This window comes from Magallana gigas, chromosome 8 (genome assembly GCF_963853765.1).
Source record: "Magallana gigas chromosome 8, xbMagGiga1.1, whole genome shotgun sequence".
Classification (NCBI taxonomy): domain Eukaryota; kingdom Metazoa; phylum Mollusca; class Bivalvia; order Ostreida; family Ostreidae; genus Magallana; species Magallana gigas.
The window spans coordinates 559,140-576,577 of record NC_088860.1 but is presented as its reverse complement, the minus strand read 5'-3'; the positions used below and the strand labels follow the sequence as shown (position 1 = coordinate 576,577).

Below are 17,438 nucleotides of genomic sequence, written 5' to 3'. Positions count from 1 at the left end.
CGTAAGATTGATTAAACAATAGATATATACGATATATGTATCAAACACTTGCATTAAGATTTTCATATTGTATTCATTTACTCATTGTTCAGCCATCATGTGACACATGGACTTTAGTTATACACTTATGTTTTCAATTTATTTTCTCTGGACTTTAGTTAATCTAAAATTTAAAAATTTATTCTGTTAAAACCCATTATGATTGCAACCACAAGTACTCTGAAGTTGACATTAAAAAGATGCTTGTGTTTTTGATACACAACATCTATGTAGTTTTTGGAAATCAAGTCTTCCAACAATTTGCTGGAATTCCCATGGGTACCATTTGTGCCCCATTGTTAGTAGACCTATTTTGTATTTTTATGAAGTAGAATTTATCCAAAAACTTGAACGTGAAAAAAATAAATCAACATTCAGGTATATCGACGACATATAATCAATTAACAATTGTTATATCCATTCTTACGTCGACTCGATATATCCCAGTGAATTTGAAATAGAAGATACCACAGTGTCTTAGTCATCTGTTTATATTTAAATATTTTACTGGAAATGGAAATTGATGGTAACCTAACAACAGAACTTTATGATAAACGCGATGACTTTAATTTTTCTATATTCAACTTTCCTTTCTTATGTAGCAATATACCCTTATCACCTGCATATGGTGTTTTTGTTTCTCAGTTAATTCGATACGCAAGGGCATGTTCTTCTTATGAACAGTTTCTAAGGCGAGGCAAGCTACTGACAAACAAGTTGATAAAACAGGACTATTTGATGATGCAAAACTTTAAGGCATAGCAGAATTATCTTCATAATTATGTAATTGATTCTTGAACACCGAATTGAAACACATGGCAGATACGAATACATATACAACCTTAACGATGTTGTAATATGTTAACCGTCATAATTGAGATAAAAGAGGTTTTTGCTTGGTTCTTCACATATGATAAATAATCAATATTGTTAAAGGACCTTGTTTTTCAACTTTTTAAGTTGACTGTGCATTGTTAAAATCTATTGGTTGATAAAACTTTTTCCCTCAATTTCGTACCCAAAATATTTTAAGATCAATTTTACTCACTTTGTGTTATTTTCAGGAACATTTTGTTCAGTCCATGGAGGTGCAGTCGTTTTTTAACGCGTAATCGATTAAGACAATTTTAGTCAGTGATCGGTGTGACCGAGCGATAGTCGAGTACTCGAGTACTCGTTGACATCCCTAATAAGAATGTGTATTCAATATCCATAATTTGTTCATTTTTTTGCTACCTGATTTTTTATCTTTATGAAATCATAATAGTGTACCAAATAATTTTATTGAAATGTTTTTATTAAAGAGAAAGCTTTAAAATATGTACGTGTGGTTGTTGAGGTCCATAGAATGTGAAACGAAAGTTTTCAAATTGTGTCGAGAAACTAAGCTTACGTTAGTATAAAGCACTGTACAGAAGACCAATAAACAAAACGTTTCGATGACAATGTGGATGTCTAAAATCAACAGATTTAAAACGATCAACAAATCTGTGGTATTCGAAAAAAAACCGAGCTCTGCCGCAAAAGTGCAAGAAAATGCCAATCGTAAAATGCATTTCGATCGTATAGGGCATTTTAAACAATTCTAGTGTAATAAACTTGTCCGGTGCAAAAACAAAACTTATTCTGTATTACTTCCATGTCACGTGGTACGTAGTACGTTGCAAGATGACTAATACGAAATGACGAGTGCATACATCCCAAAATTTCTACGAATAATTCTAATCACCTATTATGCCAACTTAAAAGCAACAAGAGGCCCATGGGGCCACATCGCTCACCTGAGCAACAATGGGCGTTCAAAAGAAATTGTGCCATATGGTCCCTCGGTAGAATAACAAAAAATAAATATGTCAAGTATTCGAATTTTACACTTAATTTAGCATACACGTAATCTTTGACATTGCACCTTCATGAGATACTATTTTTTACCAGAATAAGAAAATCCTACGCAAGATATAAAACTAAACATTTGGTAGGTGTACACTGTTAAGTTGTTAACTTCCAATTCCCTATATATATTCGTTCTGCCCCCCGCCCCCCCCCCCCCCTTGTAAAGCGATCAAAATAAATGAGAGCATATAGGTACATTTTTTTCATCAACTAATTACTAGTTATTGTATTTTTTTTAAAAATATAATAGTTATTGTATTTTATTTAAAAAATACTACATGTATAGATGTGAAGAAGAAAATTGTACTTCAATGTGCTCAATTCCTCAAATTTAAAACATTCAAAAATTTAATTTGTCTTCTCCATTATAATAAAATGACTGTTATTAACCTCGCGTACAAACCAGGATAATTTTCCGCTGTGATATTTTCTTAGGAATAGCGATGATTACTTATCCCCGCAACAGAAATGTGTCAGAACTATGGAAACTGTTTTAAAGATGTCGTTTTTTATTTACTCGTGTTTGAAAAACTATCAAAATTGATGTAAATTTCACATTATTTATTGTATAAAGAGGGGGCTCCAGAGAGTAGGTATATACAGAATATCATTCTTTTATTTTGTTTTTACAAGTATTTAACATACTCTAATTCATATAGAATTTCTAATGTTCAACCAAAATTTCAGCGTCAATCGTAGAATTATAAGCAAGATACAGAGCTCACAGTTCGCCTAAGTTTGAGTCATATTTTGTTCACATGAGTTCATTACATTCAGCTTAAGATTTTTAACTTGGTATTTCCTATTCAGCATTTAAAATGGAAAAAAAGAATTGTCTAAGATTTTCAATTTTTTTTATTCACTCAAGACCGGTTTACTGGTATTTGAGGTTCAAAATCAGTTTATACAAATGTACATAAACACAGTCCAGGATCACATGTACAGTAGGAGTAATAATGACGAAAAAAGGTTAAGTTTACAATACAATTAGTTGTTAAAGTTGGTTTCTGGAAGAACAGAGTATGAAAATGTTCTTAATAAATATTGACAAACTTTTTACTTTTTTAATCTTTAGTTTTTAAGATCTGTGTACAAACATAGAATTGTGAGCAAATCTCTGTATCTTGCTCATAATTCGAAGCTTAACACTCAAATATGATTAGTAAATAGAAATTGTAAACAATTAAACACAAGAAACATGCACTTTAATAAATAAGGAACACAATTTATTTTTTCGAAATGAATTATATATACATGTATACATGTATATACCTACATATTTCCGTCAGCGATATCAAACTCTATTTAAACTGAATAAACTCGAGAAAATGCCGAGCATCTCAACAAAACCTATTGCATTAATCTACCATTACGCAAAAGATACTGCCGAATTACCGATAGAATAAATTGTATTTCAGTACTTTTTTTATACATCAGATTTTTCTTAATTTGCGCAGGTAAACAGTTAACTGTTTGATTTACCGAAGTCTCTGTTTGATTTGATACGTAAAAATCACGGAATACAGACGATAGTTCCCAGGTTACAAAGCATAAATAATGAAAACGAAACGAAAATCAGAACAAGCTAACACCAACGTCATGTGTGAAAACTGTCAACGCATTGAAATATTTAGCCTCAATTTACTTCACAAAATCGGCATCAATATATTTTGCATGTTTCAAAAATTTCCCTATTTCATACGCAAACTGTTGCACAACAAGCAAATTCATCAGTCAGATCCACCCTTTTTTCGTATAATGTCATGGCTGCTTTAAACAAAGAACCTCGTTTTCGAAGTATGGAATACGAGTCTTGGTAAAATGAGTATGCAAACACGGGCCGTGGCAAAATAAAAGCCGGGGCAGATCGACAATCGTCAATTCCAAATACGCATTATTTTGCACAATATTTACAGAGAATACAAATATACTGGTCCATCAAATATCCTGAAATTTTAATGAGATTGGCAGATTAATAACTGCCAATCTTTTGTTTTGCCCAGACCAAGTCTTGCCCACCCATTTTACCGGATGCCGAACGCGAAGCTGAAACACGCCTTTCCTTTATTATTATTTTCGTAATAACTCAGACTTGAAATAGAATTAGCACTTAATTTTTGCAATTTATATTTTCCTTCCCATAAGGATAATTTATGCTAAACTACGTTGAATTTGCCTCGGTAGTTCTTGAGAAGAACTTTTTAAAAATGCACCCCCCCTTTTTCTACAGTTTCATGGTTTTCTCCGCTTTGAATACAGATCGGACTTTTATTTCTGCAATTTATATTCGCCCTCCCATAAGGATGCTTTGTGCCAAATTTGGTTGAAATTGGATAAGCGGTTTTAGAGAAGAAGTTCAAAATGTAAAAAGTTTACAGACGGACGGACAGACAGACGGACAGACGGACGACGGACAAAATGTGATCAGAATAGCTCACTTGAGCTTTCAGCTCAGGTGAGCTAAAAATTGAATATGGCGACTGAGTGCACTCGCAATCATTTAGCCTGTACGTGTTATCATACAAGTTAGAAAGAAATGATCACTATGTAAATAATCTGATATAACATAGTTCAAGCTTTTGTCTCCAATTTTATTAACATAGGGGACGCTGGTAGTACAGGATTTTCAAATGCATATTCACGTGGAACAAAATTGACAAAAATCAAAAGGGTAGTATATAAATACTTTATGTGATCTATAGTGAGATATGTTGCACTCTCTGCTTAAAACACACAATTTTCTTTGTTTTTCGTTTGTTTTTTCCTTTTGTTTTGTTTTTTATTTAGATCTGCTAAGAATATCTGTTTGAATAAACTTCCTTTAAGATACACTTAATTGTAATTCACAAAAACTGCCATGACTTCTGCTGTTCCAAGATCTAAAATCATAAAAAGGAAATTTAATTTGTGATCTACGATATCAAAATTAATGAAAGAAATAAATATACTCGTATGAAAAAAAGAGGTTTTAACAGTCTTTTGATATAGAATCTTTATAATTCAGTTGTTATAATCTATAATGTACTGAAGTACACACTTAATTTTGCGTTTGCTTGCTACACATGAATTGCAATAAAATGGCAACAAAAAATAGAGTAAATTATTACACAGAATACCATACCTGTCGATCCGCCTTGATAGACTACAGAAGCATCTACTGCTGAATACAGAAACTGGGGTTTGTTGGGGACGTCGTCCCAGGGGCAACACAATGGTCCAGGATCCAAAACTATCATCCACCCTGTGTCCCCGGGGCAACCATTGTATTGTTTGTTGACAAAGAATGATCTTCCGCAATTAGAATGCCTTCCAATGAAAAAGGTTATACAGACGAACAAATGCAGAAAATATGTGCATACATGAATTGAAATGTTGGATAACTAAGGATTGCAATGTAGTGTTTATTTTTACCAGAAATGAAGTTCGGCGTCTATCTGTACCTGGATGTTTAATTTTTTACAAGAGGCCCAATGGTAACATCGATCCATCGATTAATTATTAATTCAGCTTTATAATAATTTGATAAAAACTAGAGGTACTGTGAGCAAGCTCACAATTGATACCCCCCGCTAAGAAAAAAATCATAACGTGAGTAGTTTTGCTATCATAGAAAATATTAGATGAATGTATTTCACTGTCCATTTTCTATAAATAACAACTGCTTTTGCACTCCTTCTGCCAGTGACCTTGCCCAAATGACCTTGGGTCAAGGTCATGACACACCCATAGGTCATAATCAATCTTTGTGTGAAGTAAGAACTTCCAATGTTTCTCCACAAGAAAGATATGGACCGGACACAAATTTTGCATTTTTTCTGCCAGTGACCTTGACCTTGCCCGAATGACCTTGGATCAAGATCATGACACACCCTTAGGTCATAAGCTATCTTTGTATGAAGAAAGTACTTCCAATGTTTCTCCATATGAAATATATGGCCGGACACGAATTTTGCATTTTTTTCTGCCAGTGACCTTGACCTTGCCCAAATGACCATTGGTTAAGGTCATGACACACTCTTAGGTCATAAGCAATCTTTGTGTGAAGTAAGAACTTCCAATGTTTCTCCATAAGAAAGATATGGACCGGACATGGATTTTGCATTTTCTCTGCCAGTGACCTTGACCTTGCCCGAATGACCTTGAGTCAAGGTCATGACACACCCTTAGGTCATAAGCAATCTTTGTGTGAAGTAAAAACTTCCAATGTTTCTCCATAAGAAAGATATTGACCGGACACGATTGCACAGACAGACGGACAGACGGACGGACGGACGGACAAGGTGATTCCTATTATCCCCCCCCCTCAACTTCGTTTGCGGGGGTATAATAACACAAAATTTAGCAGAATATATTTTGTTTTAAAAGATTTTCAAATTTTTCTTTACATATTCGTATTATAAAAATTAAGCCCTTTGTTGTTCCGGGTTTTCAAACTTTTTACTCTTTTTATTTATTAGTCAAATTCAGCTTCCCACTGTGGCCCATCCAATACCAAGGATCAAGATTAAAACCATCGTTTTCACTCCCTGAGAATGCTTTCATACATGTCTCAGCCATTTAGGCCAAATGTTTTTTGAGAGGAAAATTCTCAATTATTTTATTAATTAGACCATTATGGTCGTGTCACCTGATCCCTGGGCATCATGATTAAATCAATCTAGATTCTACACTACCTGAGAATGCCTACACGGGAGTTTCAGATTTTCTTAATGGTGTTAAAGATGATATTATTAAAAAATCTATTTATTTATTTTTACCTCAAAATCAAACTTCCACTTTGGCCCTACCCCTACCCCTCCGGTCTTGATTTGATCTAACTTGATTTACACTAACTGAAAATGCTCCAACACAAGTTTGAGCTTTTCATGCTAATTTTAGAAGATTTATTAATTACAAACACGTTTTCAAATATTTATGTTATTTCCCCTTGAAAGTTAACGTGACTCCTCACCTTTTCACACGCGAGTACCTTTCAACTAAGGGTAACAGGTTTCCTGAAAAGTGGCCAAGTTTACTAACAGACAAAAAAATGATCAAAAGACCTCACTTTTGTGAGCAAAAATGAATTGTGAATAAAAGTTTCTATTCCATTTCATTTAAAATCCTATACAACTTTTGCTTTTTGGTGAATACCCTAGTAAATTATCCTAGATTGTACAAATATTTAAGAATTGACGTGTTTTATTATTCTAAGTGCTTAACAACATTCTTTTGCCAGCTTATATTTAAACTTTACACACAGCAAATACGTCACCATGCATGCTTATTGTTAAATGAATGACAATGTGTAATATGTGGAATATATAGTTCAAAAACATTTTATTGTATATTCATATGCCTTTTTAGAATATGAAAAAACCATATCATAAATATATCTATATTTTTTTCCTTTTGCTGCAGAAAAAATATTATGTATTCGGACATCAAAGCAGTTGTCTCTAGAAAGCGTTTTGTTGTTGTCAGTTTTAAGATCTAAATACAAGAGCATTATCAATTCTTTGCTGTTAATTTGGCCGCAAGGATTTAACAATGTGTTATCAACAAACAATCGTTTGTTCAGTAAAATGCAAGCGTTTAAAGTGAATGGGATAAGGCATACCTCCTCCAATATATAAAGTCATAACAACAATAAAAAAAAATGGCCCATTGTCAAGATTGCACTATTTTTCTTAAGGCTAAAGAATTTATATGAGTTCAATGTTCATTTTACTATCATATTTACAACATGAAAGTAAAGTAGCAAGGGAAAACTAAGATAAAAAATCACTCTATGTTTAGCGACAATAACAACATAATTGCCTATACAATGCAAACTTGCTCTCTCTCTCTCTCTCTCTCTCTCTCTCTCTCTCTCTCTCTCTCTCTCTCTCTCTCTCTCTCTCTCAACGAAGTTAACATTTAACTGACAATGATATTAAATTGTTAAAATCCCCGAATCATCAATGTTAACACAAATATGATCGACTCTCAGTCTCGAGGGAACCTGGATTGTAATACTGGTATGATCATGTAGCCTTTACATGTTTGTTTATCGATCAATGAATACAAAGATAATCATCATTTACAGGTCAGTTCACTTAAACATATTATTGTCTAAATAACTTATGTTATTAATGAAATCAATTTCTCAGTAATGATAATGAGATATTGAGAAATAATGAACACTATTCTGACATAATATTGTCAATACCTGGAAAATGCTAACCTTAAAGGGACGTGGACACGATTTGAAATCAAAAATTTTCTTTTCCTTTTTTATGTATAAAATGGTCTACAGGTGCATTTTAGATAATTTATCAAAATATTGAAAGTAAACGTCAAGAGATACAGAGGTAAGAATTGATTGTTATGTAAACAAAGCTCGAGTCTTATAGTTTTTTACAAAAGATATAATGTAGAGAATTACCATTTCTTAGACAAAATGACATGTAAAAAAAAACAATTTAAACTAATTCAATATTTCCATAAATACTAATATCAACAAAATAAAGATACATTTGACTGAGACTTACAACAATACAACACATATGTAAAAAATGACAATATTCAAGCCTTGTTTACAAAGCAAAGATTTATGAGCTCTGTATCTTGCTTATAACTTGATATTTGACTTTTAAATTTTGACATAGCATTATAAACGTCTATATTTATCAGTATAAACATTGAAAATGGAAAAATAAAATTTGAAAATTTTAAGTCAAATCGTGTCAAAGTCCCTTTAACTTGAACTTATATACATTTGTAGGGGAATTTCTAAACCCATACACGAAGGTTGCCATATGTTTGCTAAAACATTCTTTGAAACAACCAACATTCAGCATGTTCTATGGAATTTATTGTACATGTATTCCCATAGCTGACGGTTTATTAAGAGAGTTGTAAGAGAGTAATAGAGGAAAACACCTGAAGTAATCATAAGTCTTTATATACCGTATGCTTTAGCCGTGATTTTTTGGCGGGACACAAATTTGGCGGATTTGGGCCTACATGGTATATTATTAATTTTGGCGGAAATAGCTTTATTAAAAATCTACTGTCATTTTAATTAATAGCCAAGAAGTTAATTTACTTAAACATAATTCCTACGTCACCATCACAAGGTGGTAAATTCTGATGTCATACCCTGGCTTCACACACTTAATATTTCCAACAGAAATGACTGAAAATACTGATTATATGCATGAAAAAAGTATACATTAACATTCAATTTTTTTATATAGAAAGCGTTAATCAGACAATTATATGAGTCGATATTGGATCACACGCCTCCTAAAACAACAACAACTAGCACCACTGACACGAGGGCTAATTATACACCTGAATAGGGAAAGGTGATATGGTGATTAAACAATTCACTTTTATTTATTTACATTAGTTTTGTATCGATTTTGAGTAGATGTACATTTGTATCTGTAACACTGTGTGCATTTGTGTGTAATTGTCCTTTTATATCATGCTCACAAATTTTGAAAATAAGAAATGAAAAAAACATGCTTTTTTAATAAAATCTAGATAAAAAGTACTTAAATTTGATGGTCTTAATTTTGGTGAAATTTTTAAAACCGCCAAAAGAGGCAAAATTTATATCCTCGCAAAAAAAACCCACCTTTATGGTGAGAAGTAGTAAAGTAGGTCAAAACAAATTAGAAATTTTGATAAAAGATTACAGTACTTTTTATTAAAAGTTAAATCAGTTTAGTTTTTCATTATCATTTGTCTGAGATTTAATGTGTCAATGTTTTTCACCATCATAATTATAATTTGATCATAGATAAGCTTCTTTAATATTGGCCTGGTTTTCTTAATAAGTGTATTAAGTACTTTGCACCAAAAACCCAACAGATAATCTTGACTATTATGCAACGGACTACAAGAAAACGATTTGAATATCTGCTCTCAAAGCCATTCAAATGAGATTCTCGTTGTGTACACATTTATTTATCCTTAATAATACTTTATATTAACAACAATTCTCTCTCACCCGTCTATGGAAAAATAGTTGTAGATGGTCGATGGAGTAACATCGCTCCAGCTACTGTTCAGAATACGTGAAGAACTGAACCAGTCATTGATGTTCGAATCTTTCCCATCAAACGTTATAAATGCCACCTTAGATCCGTGCTTGTACAACTCGATGGTAACCTTTTAATTACAAATGAGTAATTGTTTAACCCCGAAACTAGATACTCATTGGTCTCTGCATATACTTAGCGTCTAATTCAAACATTTTAACAAGTCCCTGTTAAAAGACAAAACAGAACAAATATTATCATCATGTGTTTTATCTTTTATTAAATGTTAACAATGCATTGGATAATAGCTATGGTCTTGTCTTATATAACAAACAATATTTGTTTTCAGAGATAATGATGGCAAGTTTGCCCTGTGGATGCAGCACTGAATGTCGCACGATGATGAATGTTGCACAAGGATGAATTGCTGAATTTATTTTGTAAAAAGTAAAGATTAGTTGATAATTTAATGGTTACGATCTTTGGAAGTCAGTATAATTAGCTTGAGTAATCTACACATTTATATAATAACTTGAACCAGAATAATGTATGAAAAGTTTTTTTCTGACTGCTCTGATTAAAACAAACACTAAACGTTCAATAAAAATTTAAGAAACAACTTGTTTTGTATCAACTTCAGAGTTAAGGATCTTGTCTTGAGAAGTCTGAGAAGAAAAAACTTCAATTGACTTTAAAGAACTCATTAGATTAATGTCTATGTTTATTTCATGACGAACGTCACAAAATGGCGATTTAAATGTTTTTTGAAATTGCTTTTATTGATGGATTTGTTTATAGTCTGTCCGATGTTATTGTTTCCGTCACATAAAGACGATTTTTAATTTAAAACAATCAAATATTTATGAAAGAAGTACAATTATATCGATAAAAGTCGGAATAACTCTCACATTTTTTTAACATTATCATAAAGGGACTTTTATTATATGCTTCAATACACAGTTCCCTATATACTCTTTAAGCGGTGTATTGAAACCTAACAAAGGCTTTTACAGAAAAAAATTGAATTTTTTTTTATACTTTTTAATGAATATCATTTGAAGCCTGAAGTATTTTACAAATATTGAATAATCAAACAAAAAGTGTATCCAGGATATTTAGGGACAAAGTATAATCAATTTCACAACATTCGATTATTTCAACTATTCAGCTTTTCAAAAAGTGATATTTTTTCATGAATAATAGATTTACATCTTAACGTGCTAAATACTTGGTTTATTACTCCTTCATTTTTTTCGTATAAGTACCTGTCATCATAGATCGTTCGAACCATCATATATATATATATATATATATATATATATATATATATATATATATATATATATATATATATATATATATTCTTTAGCAACATCGGTGATCGATGTCAGTCTAGTTTCTGAATGAATAATCAAGTTAAAGAGAATCAACTAGAAACTCTTATAAAATGGTATTTCCTAGGGTAAATTGACCAGGAAAAATTGACATTTAAGAGCATTCCTTGAAAGCAGTAAATACTCCTTAAAAGCAGTAAATATATCGAAAATCTCAGGGCTGCCTGATCCAAAATGACTCACAATGAAGATTTTTGAATTTTTAAATATGTCAATATCAAACACAATGTTTAAAGCATCCTGTTATTTACTCAGATCTGAAAAAGTTCCATATTATCGACGGCTCCTTAAGCTTTCACATCAACCTTAATAGTTTATTCTTTTGATTTGAAACATGGGGCCCAACTTCAGTGAACATTAAACAATATCCAGCGATGAGATTAATGACGAATGAATTAACCAATTTACAGTTTGTATATCCACTGTACTAAAGCATAAACCGCTCTCTTCTAATTCTCAAATAAATCGGGTAGCAATTGAATCCATTCCTTTAATTGATCCAGAATCATTATCTGAGCATTATACTTTTTAGAAATGATAGGGATACTCGGAAAAACATACTAGTATTAAAAAAATGACACGAGAGTAGCTTTAGATAACTGTATGTACACCCTTTTGATCACCAATATTTAAGAAACCAGCACATGTTAAAAAGTTCACTAAGGGTATAAACTTGGTTGGTCACGTGATCAAATTCTCTAAAGCTCAAATGGCTTCACAGAAGATTTGAGCAGACACCAATCAAGCTCAAATCCAGGTGAACATTTTAACATTGTTATTAATTTCGTATATTTAGGCTCAAGAGAGGCAACTTGTTCAGAACTATTTACATAATTAAAATATTGCAACTTTCAAACGAAAAGCGCATGCGGTAACCATTGTAAGGGTCTTAAATTGCCCACATAGAATTGAACTTTTGTACTAATCTAAATATTTATTAAGGGAATATGTTTTCAACGGTTAATATAGAAACTATTCCCTATTCTATAAGTTCATATACGGAGACGTATTTGCAAATGTATTTAATGTGATAACCATTATCTTAGTTTTATCTTAATATTTGTCTATTGGTTAGTAATTTAAAAGATTTGAAAGTTTGGGTTATTGGGTAGTCTACGTAAGATACCAAGTTTACACAAAGAGTCATAACTTAAATGATTTTCACTTTGCTGTATGAACAATAAATCATGATTTACTTATGTTTTCATAAATCAAATGCTACCCAGTGAAACACTAAACACATTGGTTGTTACATTCCCCTAAATGAGGAGAAAACAGAAGGTCCGCAAATTGGATATTGGAATTGATACAGATTAGATTGATATAATGTTATTCTTAATGTGCAAATCTTCTAAAAGAAAGTAGTGCTATACTTTTTGAAAAAAGAGAATTACAATCATTATAAGCTACTTACTCCTAATTGTATGATATCATTGCAAGTCTGGAAGTTAAGCAAATAATCCAAACTTTTATATCAACTGCATTTAATTAATGATAATATTTGTTCCACTTTTACGTTATGTTTTCACTGATGATGCTACTATTTCATCCTCTATATAGGAAATTTGTTTCAAATCCAAATTAATAGCAACTTTTGACAGTTTTGATTTTATGATGATTAGAATAAGTTAGACGGTACAATCATCAAAGATTGTTAATTGCAACCATTGAGATATGCGTTCTCTCTATCCAAAAAAACACTTCTTGACAAAGGTTGACAATGGTTTTCGAGGGGTGTCAATTTCAACAGTTACCCTCCCAAACAGGCACTATTTATATTATTTTACTGAATGTCTTAATTTTAAAGAAAATTTCACTGCTTTTATATAGAAATTAAGTGAATTTTACGGCGAACCGTACGCGCATAATTTACGCGCATGTAACAATTCGTTTTATTATACTTTCATGTTAAATACTGAAATCTGATTGGTTAAGACGGAGTTGATAATCCATTCTATTATCCTCAGTGTTAACAATACACTTGGCAACGGGTAACACAAAGAATTGTTACATGCACGTAAACTATGCGCCTACGGTTCGCCATAGAATTCACGTCATTCCAATATAAAGGCAGTAAAGTTTTCTTTGAAATTAAGACATTCAGTATGATAAACAAAATAGTGCCTGTTTGGTAGGGTAAGAGTTGAATTAACACCCCTCGATAACCATTGTCAACCTCCGCTTCGCGTCGGTTGACAATCGTTTTCTCGGGGTGTCAATTTCAACTCTTACCCTCTCAAACAGGCACTATTTATATATTGTTATACTTTCATGTTAAATACTGAAATCTGATTGGTTTAGACGCAGTTCATAATCCGTTCTATCACCCTCAGCGTTAGCAACGCACTTAGCAACGGGTAACATTAAAAATTGTAACATGCGCGAAAATTATGCGCGTACGGTTCGCCGTAGAATTCACGTTATTCCTATGTAAAAGCAGTTAAGTTTTCTTTAAAATTAAGACATTCAGTATATAAGAATAAATAGTGCCTGTTTGGGAGGGTAACAGTTGAAATTGACACCCCGAGAAAACCATTGTCAACCTCCGCTTCGCGTCGGTTGACAATGGTTTATTCGGGGTGTCAATTTCAACTGCTCGCGTCGGTTGACAATGGTTTTCTCGGGGTGTCAATTTCAACTGTTACCCTCCCAAACAGGCACTATTTATATAGAGTTACCCGTTGCCAATGGTGTTGCCAACGCTGAGGGTAATAGTATATAAAGAGTGCCTGTTTGAGAGGGTAACAGTTGAAATTGACACCCCGAGGAAACCATTGTCAACTGACGCGAAGCGGAGGTTGACAATGGTTTTCAAGGGGTGTCAATTTCAACTGCTATCCTACCAAACAGGCACTATTTTTTTTATTATACTGAATATCTTAATTTTAGAGAATATTTTTATTGCTTTTATATGGAAATGACGTGAATTCTACGGCGAACCGTACGCGCATAATTTACGCGCATGTAACACTTCGTTGTGTTACCCGTTGCTAAGTGTATTGCTAACGCTGAGGGTAATAGAACGGTTATTAACTGCGTCTAAACCAATCAGATTTCAGTATTTAACATGAAAGTATAATAATACGGATTACCAACTGCGTTTAAACCAATCCGATTTCAGTATTTAACATGAATGTGTAATAATACATAATACTGAGTTGCAAATATCATTGACTTCAAAGTTCGATAGTAAGAATAGCCTGAATAAAAAGGAGTACATTACTTGAAAAATGGAAAGACTTTCCCAGAGGTCCACCCGTGGATTCCGATAATGCGAAGAGCATGACGTGGTCTCCGTGGAAACACACGTGTCCTGTGCGGTCGGAGGAGGAATATTCCCTAGCCAGGTGTCCTTGACACTCAGCCCAACTCCTGGGGTTGCCCGGAACATTAGCTCGTTATGGGGAACTGATATAAGATAGAAAGTATTGTAATGACAATCATAGGGACTTAAAATCACGCATTACAGTGTATACAATTTATATGCCTCATCTATTGACTTCCGCGATGTTTTGTTTCTCTCAAAAACTTTTTAAAAATATATAATTATACTTACCTAAAGTTTTAAAAACCTTTAAATATTATGTATAAATAAATCTGAAATACATATATCTTTTTGAAAGAATCAACCAGTATTATACTGATACCGGTCACCGGCGATTATTTTAATTTTTTTTACCGTTGGTCCTGACGAACAACGTCCAAGTTCCGTTTTTATCTACCAAATCCCCGTATCCGTTTGAACCCAGAGTGTTTATTTCACAGAATCTGTCATCTTGGCGAATGTTGACGCTATAACAGTTTTGGTATTGCAAGCACCTCACACAACACTCGGAGAAATGACCACTGGAAAAAGTGAATGAAGTAAAGGGATTTCTGACGCGATACCCCGAGAATCCTTTAAAGAGACTTGTATAAATTAACTCTTCCGCAGTGGTCATTGAAAATAGGACTGCAAGAAATAGATAGGACACTACAAAATGTATAATGTAAATCATAATCCTGCTAGTAAGTACGCCGCCTTGTTAATGTAACGTGTCTTGTTGACTGTCCCTTCCTGTATCGGCAGCACACCCTGGTAACTGCGTTCCTGTGTCAGCAGGTCGAAGAATTTCCCTAAACATCAGAATAACGCCGGGTGTTGTATTATCTAGTCATTGATAGAAATGGATTGTTTTTATTCTGTCCAATCGAATCATCATATATGTTCTTGATTTCTTGTCGGTAACTAAACGTGGTCAAAAGCGAAATCAATGATGTTTGCAACGCTCTGGAGAATTTGTAATTGAAATCAATGGTCTAATCCCAAAATTTGTGCAAAGATTGACATCATAATTTCAAATAAAAATACATATTGAAAAACTTCCAATGCATTTGCTGCGTTAGAAAACCATTAAAAATATGTTCATATTTCACAGTTATTTGATTGCAATTAGTTGTAATTATTTGCAAACCTCAAATTCATACTTGAATCTTCTTTCGCATACTTTGAAGAATATAAGTTTTCATATCCTCATATCCTTAGTTGTATAATAAAAGTAGCCATTGTTCAAACATAGGGTAAACATATCTGAACTTTGGATGTATTTGTGTCCTATTCAAGGGTATGCTATGTCTCGCATATATTAATTTTAACAGACTTTTGGGATTAGCACTAGCCATGAACATATGGAGTAAGTGACAAAATATAATACTGGTTAAGTGACCGTTTTTTAAGTCAAACAATACGAATGGATGTAAAATACGCGGTTGTATGATTTACTGCTTCAAAGTTTTGATTTAATCGTATAATCATATCATAGTTTTTACAGCAAATTTTTCGCTTCAACACATCGTAAACATGCATGTTATAAAAAAATTTAATTAACTATTTCCGACCATCAGACATGTTCGATAACTCTATATTATCCTGATTTTTTTTTTATTCGTACGTATACCATGAATTAATTATTTAGAAAAAATAAATGTCTTCTACTGTGTATATTGCGATCAGTTTTACAACAAAATGCTTGGCTTATTGGATCTACAGAGATCTAGCACAGTTAAAGGGGTTCGAGCCACCAATGTATTGATACAAACTTTTTTACGGCAAATTTTCAAAAGCTTTGTAAAATGCATGGATACCATTGATAAATTCCTTTTTAATTAATTTTTTTATAAAGTTGGAAGAACAAATAACATTTTTATGATGAAAAAAAATCATTTCAGGCTGAGGGTCGGAGAACCTTGTGGTTTTTTGTTTGAGGTGAATCTCGACTTTCACAAAGTATCAACAACAAAAATGCAGTACGTTTAGTTACGCTAAAGGAAACTCAATTAATCTGATATACAGTTTTCTTTAGTATATCAAAGCTTGGCAGCGATAATAGAAGACCAAGAGACCCATGGACAATTTAATTGCCCAGTTCTTGAAATAAAAAGAACTTTGATGATTTTCCTTCTAATCTCAGTCCTTCTTTGTCAAATCACAATAAATCATGTATTTTAGCATTAGGGTGAGACTGAGATCAAAAGTAAGCTCGTCTATGATTTTGGGTCACACTGTTGGATTTGACCTAACTCTGACCAAAGCAATAACAATATCTGTTCAACACAAAATCTCTCTCTCTCTCTCTCTCTCTCTCTCTCTCTCTCTCTCTCTCTCTCTCTCTCTCTCTCTGAGATAATTTTTCAACTTACTCTGAGACATCAATATTTTTTTATGAAGTCAGTTTGTTAAGTTAGAATTCAAGATTCATTAATGTTAACACAATACCTATATTAACAACGTCAATATTGAGTCTCTAGGGAGTGTAGGCTAATGCTGGTTTAAGTGGTTTAATGGAGTTATATCGTCGATCAATGTATACAAAGTTTAACAGCAATTGCAGTCTAGTCACTATTTGAAACGCATTTCTGTCTAAATAACTAATGCAATTATCAGTAATAATTACGAGAAATGTAAATATATAATGAACATCATGCATTCAGTGACAAAATATTGTCAATAAATTGATCAAGTGAACCCGTTACTTAACCTGACAGTTTATTTAACAACTGTTTGACCCCCGTTCCTCTCAGAATCCGGTGTCAGTATAGATTATTTTTATCAATCGGGTTC

General features: G+C 32.7%; 2 protein-coding genes across 1 annotated transcript; both read right to left on the bottom strand.

Moving 5' to 3' along the window:
- Window positions 1–17,438, bottom strand: part of LOC117680330 (uncharacterized) — a 50,275-nt gene that overhangs the window by 6,082 nt on the left and 26,755 nt on the right.
- LOC105339732 (uncharacterized) lies at window positions 4,515–17,407 on the bottom strand. Its single transcript, XM_034472039.2, has 5 exons — window positions 17,356–17,407; window positions 14,562–14,746; window positions 9,914–10,074; window positions 5,054–5,238; window positions 4,515–4,811 (listed from the first exon to the last, which is right to left on the bottom strand). The coding sequence occupies exons 2-5, from the start codon at window positions 14,727–14,729 to the stop codon at window positions 4,765–4,767; spliced, it is 561 nt and encodes a 186-aa protein (XP_034327930.1). The 5' UTR covers window positions 14,730–14,746; window positions 17,356–17,407; the 3' UTR covers window positions 4,515–4,764.